This window comes from Orcinus orca, chromosome 2 (assembly GCF_937001465.1).
Source record: "Orcinus orca chromosome 2, mOrcOrc1.1, whole genome shotgun sequence".
NCBI lineage: Eukaryota > Metazoa > Chordata > Mammalia > Artiodactyla > Delphinidae > Orcinus > Orcinus orca.
In genome coordinates this window covers 86,767,448-86,786,390 of record NC_064560.1, presented here as the reverse complement: position 1 = coordinate 86,786,390, position 18,943 = coordinate 86,767,448, and the positions used below count along the sequence as shown (strand labels likewise).

At 40.9% G+C, this 18,943-nt stretch overlaps 1 protein-coding gene across 3 annotated transcripts in view; it reads left to right on the top strand.

Moving 5' to 3' along the window:
* BBS4 (Bardet-Biedl syndrome 4) overlaps positions 1 to 18,943 on the top strand; it is a 79,774-nt gene that overhangs the window by 49,051 nt on the left and 11,780 nt on the right. For all 3 annotated transcript variants that reach the window (XM_033440027.2, XM_004276273.3, XM_033440026.2), the window contains 6 exons: positions 4,796 to 4,875; positions 6,835 to 6,898; positions 8,789 to 8,900; positions 9,878 to 9,950; positions 15,110 to 15,163; positions 17,207 to 17,334. In XM_033440027.2, the coding sequence (XP_033295918.1) occupies positions 4,796 to 4,875; positions 6,835 to 6,898; positions 8,789 to 8,900; positions 9,878 to 9,950; positions 15,110 to 15,163; positions 17,207 to 17,334 (511 nt within the window). The remainder of the gene's footprint in view (positions 1 to 4,795; positions 4,876 to 6,834; positions 6,899 to 8,788; positions 8,901 to 9,877; positions 9,951 to 15,109; positions 15,164 to 17,206; positions 17,335 to 18,943) is intronic.

Genomic DNA, 18,943 nt, shown 5'->3' with positions numbered 1-18,943 from the left:
TTCCTTCCCAGGCTCTGGTGTCAGCAGTTTCTGGCTGGGTTAGTAAGTGAGAGGAACTGGCAAGAGATTGGAGGGTAGGAAGTAGGAGAAGCCAGGGCTTTCCCCTCTTTCTCTCTGCTTTGGAAAGTTGGAGGAGTGGGGTGGTTTCTGGAAGCGTCTCTTTTGTTGCTTCGGCCAGTCAGGCCATTCTGTTTTCAGCTTCCTCCAGGTAACTTCAGCCTTGGAAACTGGTAGCAATACATTCCCTCCCGTTTTCCTTCAGCCTAGAGGTGGTAGTGACTTGTTCCCATGCTAACCTCTGATTTGCATCACTGTTCCCTTTTGGGCCTCTCATTTCTTCCCTCACCTGTTCACTGCATTGAAGTCCTTCTGTTCTACATCAAGTGGTTTCTGGGTTTCCTTGTTAGATAGACCCTGTCCGATATAGAGCTCAAATCAATACTAATAAAAATGTCTTCCATTTACATTCTTTTCAAGATTTGTTATATCTTTTGATGTCTCAAATAATATATTGAGGTAGAAAAGTGTTATAATTCCTATTATAACATGAGGAAATTAACATTTTATTGAATGATCACTTTCAGATTTTCCAGTGAAAATTATAGGCATGAAAATGGAGGCCCAGAGACTTAAATAACTTGCTCTAAGTCCCATAGAAGTCTGGTACTGAATCAAGATTGGACTTCTACATATAAAAATTTGATGTGCTGCCTGTCTTCTGGTCCTGGAAGAGATCCTTTACAAAAGAAGAGTTCATTTACAATGTACTTACAAAAAGCCTTAGTCATTTTAGAAAATTTTTCAACTAAAAATTCAAAGCACAATAATTTTCCGCTCAACATTAATATATCCAGGATGCTTTTCACTACCATTAATCAGTTTTATGTAAAGTTTTGAGTTTTGGTTATTTGGTTATCTATGAGAATTTCACATCTAGGGCAAATTACAAGGAAGAAGAATTCTTGTGATGTCATGTTTGTTCAGTTATAGAATTGTTTAAGATAGGTCTTGTGCATCCTTATCAAGGAGGAAAGAAAGAGGTGTCACAAAAGAGTGGAATGGGGGCAGGAGAAGAGAAGGGCAAGGGAATATTGTTGCCAGGTTGCCAGCCTTCTGCCCCCACTGCCTTGGTGATGACTGAAAGGCTTTACTTGGTCTTCATCTCATCAGCTGGCCACCTGACGTCCATGGTAATACGGACTCCTACTAAAGTGTAACATGGGAGATGACCACCTTGCTCTGCTGTAAAATAAAGAAGGCTCTACTTTGCACTTACATGCCTATCTTTTTTAGAGGACCTTTCAGATAGGTAATTCTCATAATACTTGTGAAAGCATATAAGAACCAGTATCCCTGTTTGTAGGGGGGAATTGGAGTGAGCAATGATTTGGAATACAAGAAATTCAACTCACACATTTACAGGTAAAATTCTAAGTGTAAATTCAGAGTTCATAGGGATTTATGTGGTATCCAGAACTTCCTCATTTTGGAAAATGACTAATAATAATGATGATAAAAATAACAGCAACAACAGTTAACACTTCTTTAGGGGTTAGCGTGTACCAGACAGTACTTGAACCTCTTTATATGTATTGTCATTCAATCTTCACATCTCTGTGGGGTATTTTATCCCCTGACTCTCCTATTTAAATGTGAGAAGAATATCACTAATAATGGAGATTTTATTATCATCTATCCCTTCTGCCAGCACTCTCGGAACCCGCACCCCCCACCCCTGCCCTGATTATAAGCTCCCTGAAAGCTTATAACCAGTTTTGTTTGTTGTATCCCCAGTGCCTGGCCTGTGGTTGGTACTCAGTGAATATTTATTGAATGAATGAATGAGTCTCTATTTTATAGATGAGGAAACTAAATTTCCCAAGACTACACAGTTAATAGGACAGTTACGGGGCACTGAAATGATTTATAAAGTCTTTGATGAGCCTAAAGTTCTTTTAGCTTTTAGACAAACTGTATCGTCAGGAGTGTGAAATGGCTGTTAGGCACTTGAATTTGGTGGTGCTTTCCCTTCTTCTCATCCCTAGTACTCCATTTCATGAGCCTCTGGGCCCTTGAGATACCTTACAAATTGAACATTTTTTTCCTCCATTCTTCACCCATGGAACACAAAAAATGCCTCATCTTTTATTATAAGATTGTAATAGACAAGACTCAAATTTGCATTTTATAAATTTTCTTTTAGGTTGTGGAAGCAATGATAATAAGTGATATTGTAAACTCAAAGGATTCAGTTGTCTCCTTCCCTTTACAGCAGGGGTCCCCAACCCTTGGGCCATGTACGGTAATGGTCCGTGGCCCATTAGGAACTGGGCCTCGCAGCAGGTGGTTAGCCATGGGCGAGTGGGTGAAACTTCATCTGTATTTACAGCCACTCCCCATCACTTGCATTACCACCTGAGCTCCGCCTCCTGTCAGATCAGCGGCAGCATTAGATTCTCATAGAAGTGGGAACCGCACTGTGAACTGCGCATGTGAGGGATCTAGGCTGCGCGCTCCTTATGAGAATCTAATGCCTGGTGATGATCTGAGGTGGAGCTGAGACGGTGACGCTAGTGGCTGCAAATACAGATTATCATGAGCAGAGAGGTTTGACTGCACAGAGACCATAATAAATCAGTTGCTTGCAGACTCATATCAAAACCCTATCAGTGAGTGGCAAGTGAAAACAACAAGCTCAGGGCTCCCACTGATTTCTGCATTATGGCAAGTTGTATGATTATTTCATTATGTATTACAGTGTAGTAATAATAGAAATAAAGTGCACAGTAAATGTAATGCGCTTGAATCATCCCAAAACGATCCCCCACCCCATCCCCCCGGTCTCTGGAAAAATTGTCTTCCATGAAACTGGTCCCTGGTGCCAAAAAGGTTGGGGACTGCTGCTTTAGAAGGTAGGTAACATTGAGGTAGGCCATACAATTGAGACTTGATCCAAGATTACATGCACACCCACTCACATCCGTCTTGTTGTTGTTTTTTTAAAAAATATTTAGTTATTTAATTTTGGCTGTGCCGGGTTTTAGTTGCGACACGTGGAATCTTTGCAGCATGCGGGATCTTTTAGTTGCAGTATGTGGGATCTTTAGTTGCGGCATGTGGACTCTTAGTTGAGGCATGCATGCAGGATCTAGTTCCCTGACCAGGGATCGAACCCGGGCCCCCTGCATTGGGAGCGTGGAGTCTTACCCACTGGACCACCGGGGGAAGTCCCTCACATCCATCTTTAAGCTTGGTGATTTGTGTGGTCTTTAGTAGGAAATTTAATTCTGGAAGTGGTTAGTTAGGCAAAACATGAACGGCTAATATCTGATGATTGTTGGGGCTTGGGAGAAGAGAAGGAAGGAGACAAAAGTCATTGAAGAATCTCACATAGGCCCTTGCTGACTAGAAGAAGGGTGGTCTCAGTCAGAGAATGTGGGTAATCAGAAGATGAAGAGTTAGTTGCTTAACATTTTATCTTTTTTTTCTTTCTTCCAGTATATAAAATCATATCCATACTTCCTGTCATAATTTCACTTCACAGATTCTGTTGCTGTTCCCTATTCTTGGGAAAGAATAAGCAGCATTCTTAATTTTTGTGTTCCTGCAGTGTTAATTCTGGGTCACAGTAAGCTTTTTTTCCTTCCCGTCATACTATGGACATATAAGTCTTGGGTTTTCCATCGATATATCACCTAAGGTTCTGGAACAGAGCGATTACAAATGATTACAAATCATTTCCCTTTCTTCCCCTGCTATACCCTTCCTTTTACATTTTAAAAAATCAGGGAAGTACCCTGGTGGTCCAGTGGTTAAGACTCCGCGCTGCCACTGCAGGGGGTGCGGGTTCCATCTCTGGTCGGGGACTAAGATCCAGCATGTTGCGTGGTGTGGCCAACAAAAAACAACAAAAAGAAAATGATCATTAAAACAGAACAAAACAAAACAGGGATTACCTCAAGCATGTATTAAAATGCATAAAAAATACAAACACCTGTGTACTTACAGGCCAGATTTAATAAATAAATACACTTGGCCATGTATACTTTAGAGCTTTTAACTTTTTTGATAAATAAAGCATTTAACAGTTGAAATCTCCTTTTTATTGCTTCCTAATTCTACTCTTCCCTCTTCCTTCCTTGAGGTCACCACTGTTCTGAGGTTGGTGTGAATACTTGGCCTCCTTTTTACCATAGAAAAATAATTTCTTAATGAATTTTTACCTGTATTTTAATTGAATTCAAAGAGATAGTAACTCAGGGTTTCTGTATCATGAATCGTTTTCAGTGGCTCAAATATTTTTCTCCTTGTTGACTTCTCATTCCTGGGCAACAGTATAATGTTTCACATTTGAGCTATTGCTAAGACTGTGTTTAGCTATTTTTGGTCCTATGATCTATCAGATGTGATATTAACTATGGTATGTATATTTTGTTAGTAACACTCCTGAAATATCCTTTGGAAAGTCATATTATTCACGTTCTAAAACCAAGGAGAGAGAGAGGAAAAGAGGGAAAGAATGATTCTGTTTTTCTCTTCAGGCAAGTTATCAGTTGAGAAACTGACATTATAAATGACCAAAACTGAACAGAAGTATATATTCAATGTGTAATAGTAGGACAAGTATCTCTTAATTTAATAATCCACACATTTTTGATGCACTGTATTCTTATGATCAGCAGCATGAAGAATTTAACGTGATATTACAGTATGCCTGTGGTTAGTTGAGGACAGTGCTCAAGGAGAAAACCTAACAATGACTGTGTTGTTTGTTTTGTCAAAATATGCTACCCAGCTCCAGAGTTTCCTATTTTGGAGAAGCAGAACTGGTTGATACATCTCCACTATATCCGGAAGGATTATGAAGCATGCAAGGTGAGAGGCCAATGATAGAAAACGTGAGAGGCAGGCTTTGGTTAGGCAACTAACTGTGTCTGTCACTCAGAGTTTGTGTGACAGTTTAGCTCTCACTAAAAATGTATGAAATCTCATTTCTCTGCATTTTGTGTATTGGTTAGCTTTTGCTATGATAATGCTGCTTAAGAAGCAACCTCAAAATGTCAGTGGCCTCTAACAACAGATACTTATTACTACCCATGGGCCTTCAGATTGGCTGTAGGTTGGCTGGGTTTGACCACAGGCTGTGGGTCAGGTTAAAGTGTGCTCCATGTGTCTTCTCATTTCAAGATCAGGCTGAAGGAGCAGCCACTCTCTGGGACTTGTTGGTCTCATGGTGGAGAGCAGATGTTCAATATGGCATAGTGTTTAACGGTTTGATCTCTGGATAGGTGAAAAATGGTATTTCATTGAGTTTTATAATTCTCTTACTATGGTGAGCTTGGTCCTTTATATATTTTAAAACCATTTGTATTTTCTCTAAACTGTATCTTTGGTAACTTACTATGTACATTACATATTTGCTGGCAGAGAATAGTATCATCATGCAAAATATATCCCTGGTATTCTCGGTTTTTGGCATTCGGAGCTTTGTAATGCTTTTAAGGTTGTAGTTTTTATACCTGTGACATTTGTACCTATGGCAATGTAAAGAACTAGCAATGTTCCAGTATGGGTCTTGAAAGATTTTTTTTTCATCTGTGATACCCTTTTCTTATTTCCCTTTTCCTTTATTGACCACTTTCTCTGTTTCCTTTTTTTTGGCTTCTCTTCTTTTGCTTTTTTCTTAAGAGTTGGGGCTATTTCTAGGTTCTGTCCTTGACTCCTTTCTCTGCTCGTTCCACACACTTCTTCCTGATCTTAGAGATGCGTACTGAATGCTTCCCAGGCATTTCAAATTCATCTTTTCTGTAGCTGAATTTATCTTCTTCTTTCCAAACCTATTCCTTCTCCTGTTCCCTGTCTCGGGGATAGGTACCATCATTCACCCAGTCTGTGTCAGAATCCTCTGACCCACTTTCCCTAATACAGATAATCATCAAGTTCTAGAGATCCTTCTCTTACTATCTCAAGACACTGTCCACTTCCCCCCACCCCACGCCTTAGTTAATCCCTGTCATTTTTATTTAAATTAACCACAAGAGTTCTTATGCCAACATTGCCTCTAATCTTGCCTCCTTTCCATCTATTTCCACAATGTTCCTAAAATGGAGCAAATAGAATCTGGTTACTTCCCACTTAAAATTTATCACGATTTTCCCATTGCTCTCGACCTTTTTTAGCATGGCATTTGAAGCCCTTCTCTCTCTGACTCTCTGGGCCACCTCAGCTTTTCCTCCATCCCTTGCTAACACAGGATTTGAAACTGTTTACCCTGGAAAGCCTTCCCTGATTGCTCCAGGTTAGAATCAGGTGATTGCCCTCTGAGCTGTATAGCTCCCTGGTCTTAGCCCATCATAGGACAAAGGTAGAGCCTGTACTTTGCTCATCAGAGAGCTCCTAGCATCTATGGTGCATGGAAATCTTTTCATAGTTTTCTTAGCCTGCCTAGTTAGAGTGTAGATAGGAGTTGGTGAACTTTTTCTGTAAGGGGCCAGATGGTAAATATTTTAGGCTTTGCAGGCCACAGATAATCTCTGTCTCATATACTTCATCTTCTCTTATTTTTTAATAACCCTTTAAAAATTAAAAAAACACTCTTAGCTTGAGACCTGTACAGAAATAGGCTATGTGAGTCGGATTTGGCCTGTGGGCTGTACTTTGCTGACGCCTGTTCTAGGGGTCAAATAAATTTAAAAAATCCGAATGAACTACTTTATTAGTCATCATTAGTATTGTAGATTTCTTACATGTACTCCTTGTCCATGTTTACCGTTTCTTAAAAACACTTGAAGACACTTAACCACTACTCAGAAGTATTGTTTCTTTCTTTTTCAGGATGTCATCAGAGAACAGCTTCAGGAGACTCAGGGGTTATGTGAATATGCTATCTATGTCCAAGGTAAGACATATATTTCTTCTCTTCTTGCCAGAGAAATGCACACTCTGCCTAGGTTCTGGAGAAAGAGCAAACAACTTACAAAATACTTAAATTCAAGTAAATGTTCCACAAATCTCTTATTCAATATTACTGTTTTTTGAAATCAGAACATGATTATTGTGCTGGATTTGACCTCAGAAATGACTAGTTCTCTTAAAAAAACTTGCTACTGTCCTTCACCCCTATTCTAGTTTCCAGCTAGTGTTTTTCAGAACAGTTGTTAGGGTCCCTGCCTCATGCAGCAGTTTCAGGTCCAGAAGAGGCTTTTGGAAGGGTTCCTTGTAGTCAAGCTAAAAGAGATAAGGAAAAGCTTGAGGATTTTTTGTAAGGTGAGTCAGGATGAAGGGAAGAAGCCTAGAGGTATACAGGATAAAACAGAGAATAAATGAAATTCATCAGAAATCAAGTATAGGAACCACTGACTGGAATTTTACTCTGTAGTGCCCAAAGTAGCATCCTTAGTTTTCCCAGGAACTATCTTTTTGACTCTTTGATGTAAATGAATAGTTTTGTTTACCACTCATTGTATTTGTAGTCTTCAGATTAATATATAATTTTCTGACATAATTGGTAAGATATTGACATATCTAGGACATCATGGCAAATAATGCTCTTTTTTAAAAAATAAATTATTTATTTGTTTTTATTTTTGACCATGTTGGGTCATTGTTGCTGTGTGTGGGCTTTCTCTAGTTGTGGCGAGCAGGGGCTACTCTTCGTTGTGGTGCGCGGGCTTCTCATTGCGGTGGCTTCTCTTGTTGCAGAGCACGGGCTCTAGGCGCGTGGGCTTCAGTAGTTGTGGCGTGTGGGCTCAGTAGTTGTGGCTTGCAGGCTCTTGAGTGCAGGCTCAATAGTTGTGGCGCACGGGCATAATTGCTCCGCGGCGGCATGTGGGATCTTCCCGGGCCAAGGCTCGAACCCGTGTCCCCTGCATTGGCAGGTAGATTCTTAACTACTGCACCACCAGGGAAGCCCAAATAATGCTCTTTTATTCCCAATATCACAAGTTCCAGACTTATAGTGCCTGGTAGTAGTTAAGCATGTAAATTCTTCTGAAAAATGATTATTCTGATTGGTTGCTATACTGAAAACCAAGTCTGAAATATTACTGCATTCTTTGCCAGCATCTCCTTGTTGGACTTGAGTTATTGATTGCATTTGCCCCATTTGGGTGTACTCTCTGAAAACTGTCAGGTGGATGTCGGAATTATCATGATCAATAGAGCATCTGATAAGGAGCTATAAGAATGTTCTTATAGTGAAGAGTTTGTGGGATAATTTACAAGGCACCCGATTATCTGCGTGGTGGAAGCTGGGAGTGGAGGAATAGGTAGATTCCAGATACCTTAAAAAAAAGGTTTTAGGGCTTCCCTGGTGGTGCAGTGGTTGAGAATCTGCCTGCCAATGCGGGGGACACGGGTTCGAGTCCTGGTCTGGGAGGATCCCACATGCCGCGGAGCAACTAGGCCCGTGAGCCACAACTACTGAGCCTGCGCGTCTGGAGCCTGTGCTCCGCAACAAGAGAGGCGGCGATAGTGAGAGGCCTGCGCACTGCGATGAAGAGTGGCCCCCGCCTGCCACAACTAGACAAAGCCCTCGCACAGAAACGAAGACCAAACACAGCCAAAAATAAATTAATTAATTAATTTAAAAAAAAAAGGTTTTAGCTCATCAACAACTTTGCTGCTTGTTTCAATCCATCTGAAGTCATATCTGATTGTTTTAGACACAATTATCCAAAGGATTTCTTTGATATGATTTCCTACCTCCCTCTCCTCCAATTTTTCAGATGTCAGGCTCCATTCTTCCTAGAACATGATTTTATTTTCTGTGTTTTCTCTTTCTTGGCAGCATTGATATTTCGCCTGGAAGGAAATATCCAAGAATCCCTAGAACTCTTTCAGACGTGTGCTGTTCTCAGCCCTCAGTCTGCTGATAACCTCAAGCAGGTGGCCAGATCTTTGTGAGTATTGGCAGCCTGGAGGCCCTAGGGCACTGACAGAGAACAATGTAAAGTGCATTCTCAGGCTGGAGCTGCTTCTGGCAGCCGGATACATAGAGGGAGGGTTGCTTAATGGGTATAATAGATTCACTTTGAAGAGTGTGGATTAATTTTGAAATTTGAGAAAATGAGATAACTAGTATAAAGGAACTGAGTATTTCAAACACTGTATATTCTGGTTTGATGGGGGACCACCGATAATGTTTCTCATATAAATAGGAACATTTTGTGCCTCAAGTACCCTAATGTATTGGCAGCCCATGGAATTTTTCTCACCTGCTGTTCCAACACTTAGCATAATACTAGATACACAGTAGGTTTTTAGTAAGTGTTTGTTGAGTGAATGCCCTGAAGGTTCCTGGATGCAGGCAACCTCCGTTGTCTTTACAAGCTGTTAAGTACTAATAGCTTTACTACTCCAGAGTAGTAAAGTGTTCTGTGGAGTTCCCACTCTCACTTTCTTACCTACGTTGTCATTCATAACCTGCACTGTCTTTGCATAGAGGCTGATTTTCCCGCGTCTCCAGAATGATGATCCAGTATCAAGGAAAGAGACTTAGTTTGGGAGAGAAGGGCCTGTCCCTAATAGATCATGATGAAAAATTGTGGTAGTTTTTGTTTAACATGGTCATTAGTTTGGCTTGTTTCTTTTTTGGTCTACATTTGTAGTACATTGTAGAAAATAAATTACAGAAGACTTTCACTAAAATTGGTGTAGAATGGGCCCAAGGCCTTGGAACCAACTCTGTTCCTACCAAGAGAGCTTCTGCTGTTGGTGTGCGGCAGCCTCACTGGCTAAACCAGCACAGCCAGCTTACAGGGAAGAGGCGTCCCGAATTCTCTGCTGGCTGGAGCATGAGTCAGATGTGGGACTGGTGGGGTTATAGTCTCGTAAAAGCTTTGCATTAATAATCACAGAAAATGTGTTTTTTCCCCAGATTTCTTCTGGGAAAACATAAAGCTGCCACTGAAGTGTATAATGAAGCAGCTAAACTTAACCGGAAAGATTGGGTAAGTAGGGAACTTTGTTATTAGTGACATGCTAATGGCTCCATTTATCATATGGCTATCTTTTGTTATTATTACTGAATTCTTACATGCCAGAATTGTATCTTATCCTCACACTTGATCGATGATGTGGCTGGGTATAAGATCAAGAATCATGTTTCCTCGTAACTCAGCAGACACTGCTGCCTAGTTTTCTGGCTGTCAGTGTTGTTGATGAGCAGTCTGTTACCAGTCTGATTCTTGCTGGTAACCCCCCTTTCCTGTAGAAGCTTTGAGGATTTTCTGTCATTGGAGTTCTGAAATGTCAGTAATAGTTGTGTAGATGTGTCTCTTTTCTCTTTTATCCCCCTGATCTGTGGACATTCAGTTAGCTCTTTCACTTTGAAGACCCTTGCCTTTCTTTGGGTCAGCAAGGTTTTTTTTTTTTTGAGTAGTTCTTTGATTATTTTTTCCTCTCTATTGTCTCTTTGTATTAGTTAGGGATTGTGTGTAACTGCAACAAAACATTTTATTAAACATTGGCTTTATAAATTAGGAGTTTATTTTTTTCTTATGAAACAAGAAATCCGGGTAAGTAGTTGCCAACATTGATTTGGTGGTCCAACGATATCAATGCTGAGGCTTTTTCTTCATGGTTATAAGATGACTGCTGCAGCTCTAACATCACATCATTCTAGGTAGGGAGAAAGAAGAAGCAACAAAGAGAAAAGGAATAACCTTCATCAAGGAAGTATAATTTTCCCAGAAATCCCCAACAGACTTTCACTTACATCACACCAACTACACCTTTTGTAAGGAAGGTTGGGAAATGTATTGTCACTGTAAACAAAATTAGGGTTCTGTTGGTAAGGTAAACAGAGAGAGTGAATGTTAGGTAAATAACTAGCAGCATTTGCCACACTGTTGTCTACTCTATCAGACGTGTTCTGTACCTGTCCTACTTGTCTCCTAACTTGCTTCTCATATTTTCTACCTCCTTGTCTTTGCTGTACATTCAGAGACATTTCCTCAGTCTTATCTTCCAGATCATCACGTCTGTTTTTAGCTATATTCACATTCTGTTATTTAGCCTACGTGTTCAATATTTTTTATTTCAGTAATTACATTTTTAATTTCTAAGAACTTTGTCTTTTCTTGCAGCAGCCTCTCCATGTCTCTGACCCTTTGAAGTTCTGTTCTGCTTTCCACAATTATCTTTTTCTTCCTCTGTTTTGGTTCTTCTCTTTCATGCTGTTGGTTTTTTCAAAATATCTGATGATTCTTAGAAAGACATATCTAAGAGTGAAGGATTAGATTGATTAATAGAAAGAGCTAGCATGGGTTTTCCCTGCAGTTCTTATGGCACTATCATTATTATTATTTTTAAAAAATATTCATTTGGTTGCACTGGGTCTTAGTTGTGGCAGGCGGGCTCCTTAGTTGCAGCTTGCCAGCTCCTTAGTTGCAGCACGTGGCCTCCTTAGTTGTGGCATGCGAACTCTTAGTTGCGGCATGCACGTGGGATCTAGTTCCCTGACCAGGGATCAAACCCCAGCCCCCTGCAGTGGGAGCGTGGAGTCTTAACCACTGTGCCACCAGGGAAGTCTCACAGCACTATTATTTTTGTCAGTCACTTTTCTTCTGCAGGTCTAAAGACTGAGATGTTTAAGTCTTTATGCCATTGAGTATTTTATAGCCAAAGGCCAAAGTAAAGCTACAGATAAAGGAAAATTGAGTTGCCGTTTCATTCACTTCGTCCTTCTTTCAACAAATGAACGTCTGTGTGCCAGGCACTGGGCTGCAGATGCAAAGATGGATTGGTGGTTTATGGGACAATCAACTAGAATAGGAAATACAGGAAGGAAGAGGAGCAAGTTTTGGAAGAGGGTGATGATAACAAATCAGAGTTAAGTCCTGTCTTTTAGAAGATTATGGACATGATGAATTGAACCTTCTGGTAGGATATCTAAATCGAGATGTATCCAATACATGGCAGATATAGAAATCTGAAACTCAAGTGTTCTGAGCTAGAGATACACATTTTGGAGTCAACAACTTAAAGGTGATAATTAAAACAATGAAATTGAATGAGCTCACTCTGCAGTGAGCTGAGGATGGAATCCTGGAAAAAACAGTTTGAAGGGCTGAGCTGAAGAGAAAATGAGCCATAGATGGAGACAGAGAGGAAGTGAGACAGGAGAGCTCAGGGACAGGACAGGGGGAATGGAGAATGTCTTTCAGTTTGTCCAGTTGGTTGAAAGAGCTCATTTGGTATTACTGACTCACCTGGGATAACCAGTCCATTGGTGCCAGTAGAGGTGGTCATTCCCCAAACAGCCACTCTCTGCCCTACATGCTTCATGAGTGCCTGTGGCCTGTAGTAAACCTTGTAGCCCTACTTCCTTCGACTCATCAGGGTATTCCACAGTCTGGCTGCAGCAGGGGAATAATAATTCCTCCTGCCATGATCTCATTTGACTTGTGGAACAGCTGTTAAGTAGGAAGAATTTCCCGTATTGATAGATGAGGAAGCTGAGGCTTTGGGAGATGGAGTGACTTGCTGAAGGGCACACAGTGAGGTAGTGGCAGAACCAGAGCCAGAATTCAGGCCTAGAATCTAGGATTCCTCACTTTCGGCCTGTGATCTTTCTACTGTACCAATTGCCCTTGCAGGATGTCTGCTGCATCTTCTCACCCCATGAAAGACAGGATTTAACTCTGATTTGTTCTAGTTTCCTTTTCAAATTTCAAAAATTTTCTTGGTTGTCAGTTTGTTTAAGGCATATTGCTACTGCTTTCTCAAATAATATCTATGAGAAATGATTTAAAAAGGTTACGGGTTAGTTACCTTCCAGTACATTTAAAGGACAAGTAGGGCTACATTTCTCCTCTCCAGCTCCCTGTGTATATTCTTATAGGGTGATGAAGTGGAAGGTATACAAGTTTTATTTTAAAAAAATTTTTTTTTGGCTGAGCTGGGTCTTCGTTGCTGCTTGTGGGCTTTCTCTAGTTTTGACGAGCGGGGGCTACTCTTTGTTGCAGTGTGTGGGCTTCTCATTGCAGTGGCTTCTTTTGTGGAGCATGGGCTCTAGGCGCGCAGGTTTCAGTAATTGCAGCATGTGGGCTCAGTAGTTGCAGCATGCGGGCCCCAGAGCACGCGGGCTTCAGTAGTTGCGGCACATGGGCTCAGTAGTTGTGGCTTGTGGGCTCTAGAACATGGGCTCAGTGGTTGTGGTGCACAGGCTTAGCTGCCCTGCGGCATGTGGGATCTTTCCGGACCAGGAATCGAACCCCTGTCCCCTGCATTGGCAGGCGGATTCTTAACCACTGGACCACCAGGGAAGTCTGGTATACAAGTTTTAGAGACAGGCCTGAGTTCAAATCCCAGTGCTTTGCAATGTGTGGAAATTATTTGGATTATGATTTTTTAAAAATAAATTTATTTATGTATGTATGCATGCACGCTGAGCCGGGTCTTAGCTGTGGCATGTGGGATCTTCATTGCAGCATGCAGACTCTTAGTTGCAGCATGCATGTGGGATCGAGTTCCCTGACCAGGGATCGAACCTTGGCCCCCTGCATTGGGAGTGCTGAGTCTTACCCACTGGACCACTAGGGAAGTCCCTGGATTGTGATTGAAGAAAAAAAAAATTTTTTGTAATGTGACACATTCATCAGAAATTTGAACATGATTCAGTATCAGCAGTTACTAATTTTTTTTCAAGTATGATAATGGTATTGTGGGTAGCTTAAAAAAAAAGAGATCTTATCCTTTAGAAATACATACTGAAATATTTGTGGATAAAATGGGATACTATCTGGTATTTGCTTACAAAAGTAGTGGGAGAGGTGGAGGGGTATGGATTGGATGATTGTTGGAGCAGGATGATGAGTACAGGGTGATTCTGTCTACATTTATATATGGTTGAAATTCTTTAAGATTTAGAACTAAGAAAAAGAAATCCCAGTGCTGATACTTTTTGTCCTAAGTTAGGCAAACTACTTAACTTCTCTGAGCTTCCATTTTCTTACCTCTGAAATCAGAATTGTTATACTTATGTTGCAGATTTGCTGGGAAAATTAAAGTAATGTATATGAAAAACATCTGGCATAGAATCACTGATTGCTATTTTGTTGTTATGTTAGGGAACTCGGAAAACATTAAATCAGTTGTTGTCTCTGAGCCCTATAAGGTTCATGTTTCTTCCGAGAGGGACACTTCTGGGTCTGAACATGCTTCTCCACCTCCCCACTACTAACAAGATGGTCCTTACTGTTTCCCAGGAGCAGTTTTCTCACCCTTGCATTTTCCTTTCTCTAAAGCTGCCTTAAATAAAGGGAGGTTTAATATCAGGGAGTTTGAGAGATTTTACAGAACACAAGGTCAGGAAATACAGATTGGTCTTGCAGTGAACTAGAACTGGAAAGATGTCAGCAACCAAGGTAGCTTCTCTGCATTTCTGCTTGATTTATTTTCTTTCTGTAGATCAGAGGTTGGCAAATTTTTTTTGTAAAGGGCAGGGTAGTAAATATTTTAAGCTTTGTGGATTTATACAATCTTTGTTGCAACTACTTGACTCTGAAGTTCTAGTGTGAAAGAACTGTAGACGATACATAACAAGCGGTCGTGGCTGTGTTCCAATACAACTTGATTTGCAGAAAAAGGCAGAGGATGGATTTGGCCAGTGGGCCAGAGTTTGCTGACCTGTGCTGTAGTCTTCTGAAGATCGGCTCCAATTACATCTGTGTATTCCATCCTAGTGGCCTCCAGATGGCGCGGTCAGTCCCCAAGTCCATACCCCACCTAGTGAATTCCTAGATTCCTAGGAAAAGGACTCTGACTGACACACACACACACCTCCTTAGGGTTGGAGAAGGGGCTGTGGTAGTCTCTTCTGAGAAGAGGGGACAAAGGGTTTGTTCAGTGAGCAGCCCTTAGAGGAAAAAAGGTGTAGGAATGGGCTGGGCATGCACTCCAAGGTACTAAATAGACCCAGGAAGATCACTGGTTTATTCTGCTTTTATCTCTTATAATCTGTTTAAGATTCAAGTAGAAAATTAACCATAGTGCATGTTTTAAAGTTTAAATTTTGCCAAGCAGTAGTAATCTCTAGACGCCTGTTGTTTCACTCTAATAGTTACTGTGGAACTTAGTAAGTTGTTTTCCTTTCTTTTGTGTGTAGGAGATCTGTCATAACCTAGGAGTTTGCTACATTTACCTGAAACAGTTGGACAAGGTAATTTATAGAAATGGTGGTGGTGGCTGAGCGGTTGGCTGGGGATTTCACTGAGGGTACACTTGTTACAGAGGTGCCATTGCTCATTTTGTATTATTCCTACTGCTTGCCGAGATTTTTAGAAGTAAAAATTGAAACTGCCGTATACATTTATCCCCATTTTTATTCTCGTTTGTCACTAGTCATCTGTTTTTTTTTCTTTCTTTCTGCTTTTAACAAGAAAGTGACAAATTCTAGAAATATTATTAGGGAATGGCAATCTAATTGCTTTCTTCCTCTCTTCTTATTTTCCACCCCCTAGTTTAATTTTCTAGAATGGAAACACAAATGTTCAATAAAACTTATTAGATATCAAAAAGTGGACCTGTAAGTCTTAAAAGTGTAATTATGACCTTGTGAGCTATCTTATGCTCCAGTGGCAACTGATTTTAGTTTTCAAGGTCATTGGAAATGAATTTTTTTTTTTTTTTTTGCGGTACGCGGGCCTCTTACTGTTGTGGCCTCTCCCGTTGCAGAGCACAGGCTCTGAACGCGCAGGCTCAGTGGCCATGGCTCACAGGCCTAGCCACTCCGCGGCACATGGGATCTTCCCGGACCGGGGCACGAACCCGTGTCCCCTGCATCGGCAGGCGGACTCTCAACCACTGTGCCACCAGGGAAGCCGGGAAATGAATTTTTAATCTTAAATAGATTTGATTTCTGAGAGTTTGTTTTTAAGGTTATTTTCCGTGTGAGATTTTTATGTTTCATTTTTATATTTCATTGTGATTAGGCTACAGTGCCTAAGGCTCTTACATCAGATAAAACATTTGCGCTTACCCTGGTACTCAGATAAGGGAAAAAATGTATATATCTTAATTGAGGGATAGACGAAATTATAGAGAACTCTAAAAGTTAATGATAGTGAGGTTGGGTAGAGTTTCCTTCATAAAGGTCCTACTTAGTGATTATGAAGTTTTATTTTCCTTTCTTCAGTGCTGACAGGACTGAGAATCTGAATTAGTTGATACCCATTTGACAGTGTTTAATATATATCAATTTGTAAACTGATGTAACCTAATCAATCCCTCAGGGGTATGAAAAAAAACCTGTACCTCAGCAGTTGAGGTATGAGAATAACTTTTGCTCCTGTGAGATACATAAAAGTAATACCTATATCTATGTAAATAAAATATACATATTTAGTGGGTCCCTTAGGTTTTCTGGGCAGATCTAGATCTTCATTGTTACATATTTGGTTAGGAGCTTTCTCTCTTCAGAGGATATTTCAAGCATCTACAAGGAAGTGATTAGGATGGGTATTTATGGCAGAAAGTGAAGGGTGAATACTCAGTTGAACTGAGTAAGTACATATCTATTCACAGGATTATTCTGAGCCCAGGGAGAGGTGGAATTGGTTTTTGGTCAGACCTGTATGGAGGAGAAGCATTATATTTAGATTTTACTATAAAGCCTACAGGCTAAGCAAATACAGTACCTGGCATTTATAGAAATACTTGTTGAATCAGTGAAGGACTAAACGAAGCCCTTTTCATCATCTACGAGGACATAAGCTCTTGCGTTAGCTCTGGTATACTAGTACCTAGAGCAACAGGCACTCAATGAATACATGTTGAATGAATAAATGAGGATTCATTCATTCATCAAAATATTGGTGAGGAAAATGAGGTCCACCCTGGGGAAGGGTGTGCATTTGGTCAGCGGTGCAGCTGGGGTCGAGTTTGGGGCAGACCATGATATCCCTTTTGACTTACGAAATACGAGTCATGGGTGTGAATATCAAAAAAGCAGAAAACACTCAAAAAGTTTAATCATCTGTACAAGCCTCCCAAGTGGCTCTAGAGGCAGACACTCCATGTTGCCAGCTGTCCTATGAGCAAGCACGGTTTGGGTATGTTTTAGTTTTTTGGGTAGTGGGGCATTTGCTGAAATGTGATATTCCTACATTAGTATAGCAGGAGCTCTGTCTTTACATTAGCCATACAAGGTCATTGTCCTTTCACGGTAGTGATCTGGTTCTCTTTACTCTGTCAATCTTGTTAGGCACAAGACCAGTTGCACAATGCCCTACATCTTAACAGGCATGATCTGACTTACATAATGCTGGGCAAGATCCATTTGCTGGAGGGAGACTTGGACAAGGCCATCGAAATCTACAAGAAAGCAGTGGAGTAAGTGTGTCTGTTCCTTTAGAGCAGCAAGAAACTAAAACAAAAATGGGAGCAGACATGAACTCCCAAGTCTAAGAGAGAACACGTGTGACTGTTACACATTGTAGGTTGTAGGAGCCAGAGTTACTGTTAAGCTAAGGTTTAGAGCTCCCGATTGTTTAAATAAGGAAGACAGACATGTTTCTTTCTCACCCATCAGTGTGGCTGGTCTAGCCTAGCTGGGCAGCTTTGCTCCACAAGATCAATCTGGGATCCAGGTTCCTTCCATGTTCCTTCCTCATCATTCCTTAGGTTGTTGCCTTCACCTGCATGGTTGCAGCTAACTTACTGTAGCATCTGTGCTCCAGGCTGTGGTTGGGGGAGGTGGTATAGGAAGCTAAGTACTGAATAAATAGGAAGTTGCACACATTATTCCTGCTGACATTCTGTGGTTCGAAATTAGTGAGGTGGCCACATACAGCTGCAAGGGAGGTGGGCAGATGTGCTTAGGAGGAAGGAGAGAGCAGATTTTGGAGTCAGCTGGCAGTCTGCCGTTGTGGTTTTAAACTTTATAAAAGATCTTGTGTTTCAGGATATTAGGGAGAGAAATCTCCTGATTGAGTAATAAAGATCTGGCCTTATTAGCTTGAGACCAATATCATGCTTTTGAAAAATATCATCAGGGTCAGCCAAACCCCCCTTGAAAATGTAACTGACTGGCTTTCCCAGTGTGGTGTTGTTCTGCGTTTCTTTTCTAGGGACACATGCTATCTTGTCTTTTCTGTCTGGGGTCTTGTGTTTAAGTGGGAGAGCTGTAGCAAAATGCTGTAGTGTCTCATTTGTTAGGTCAGTTAACAGAATGCCTCATCTGTGGTTTAAGGCCACAAAGTCTGTTACTCCTGATAATTAGACTTTGAACTAAACGTAGATTTCTATTAATTTGTTAATTACCTTTGTCTTCTACCATGATAGTAACTTTTCTGGTTATATTAGTCACAACACTGCTTTTGGAATTTTCTTCAACCATATTTTATATCTGAAAAGACATAAAAATTCTTTGGTTTAAGCTACAAAAGAGACTTCTGTCATCAAAAGGCTAAGTTTATATGGACAAGTAGGAAGGAAGCCATGTAGCGTATGTTAAAGTCTCTTTGGTGCTGGGTGGAAGCTTTAATCCCTGACCCCTGCATTCTGTAAGTTGGCTCTTTGAGCTTATTAGCTCACATAAATTACATTAGCTCACACATTCTTCTAGTGGCTGGTCAAGGACTTAAGTCACTGAAATTCTCAAAGGAGAAAACAGGTCAGCTGAGCATTTGGAGCCTCACTGAGATTATAGAAACCATTGTTTATGACCCGCAGCTTTGGAGACAGTAGTCATGTTTTGGTGGGGGGATGGACACCCACCAGAATCATGGAAGTTACTTACTTGCTTTGGGGGAGGAAGTGATTAGGATGGGTATTTATGGCAGAAAGTGAAGGGTGAATACTCAGTTGAACTGAGTAAGCTCTGTCTGGCCAGCTCAGGCCTCCCAAGGCTGGGGCTTTGGCCCCTGTGGTTCTGGTCTCCCCATAGGTAACCAGCACCCTACCTCATTCCTTAGAAACAGGAGACACTGTTCTTCACCTT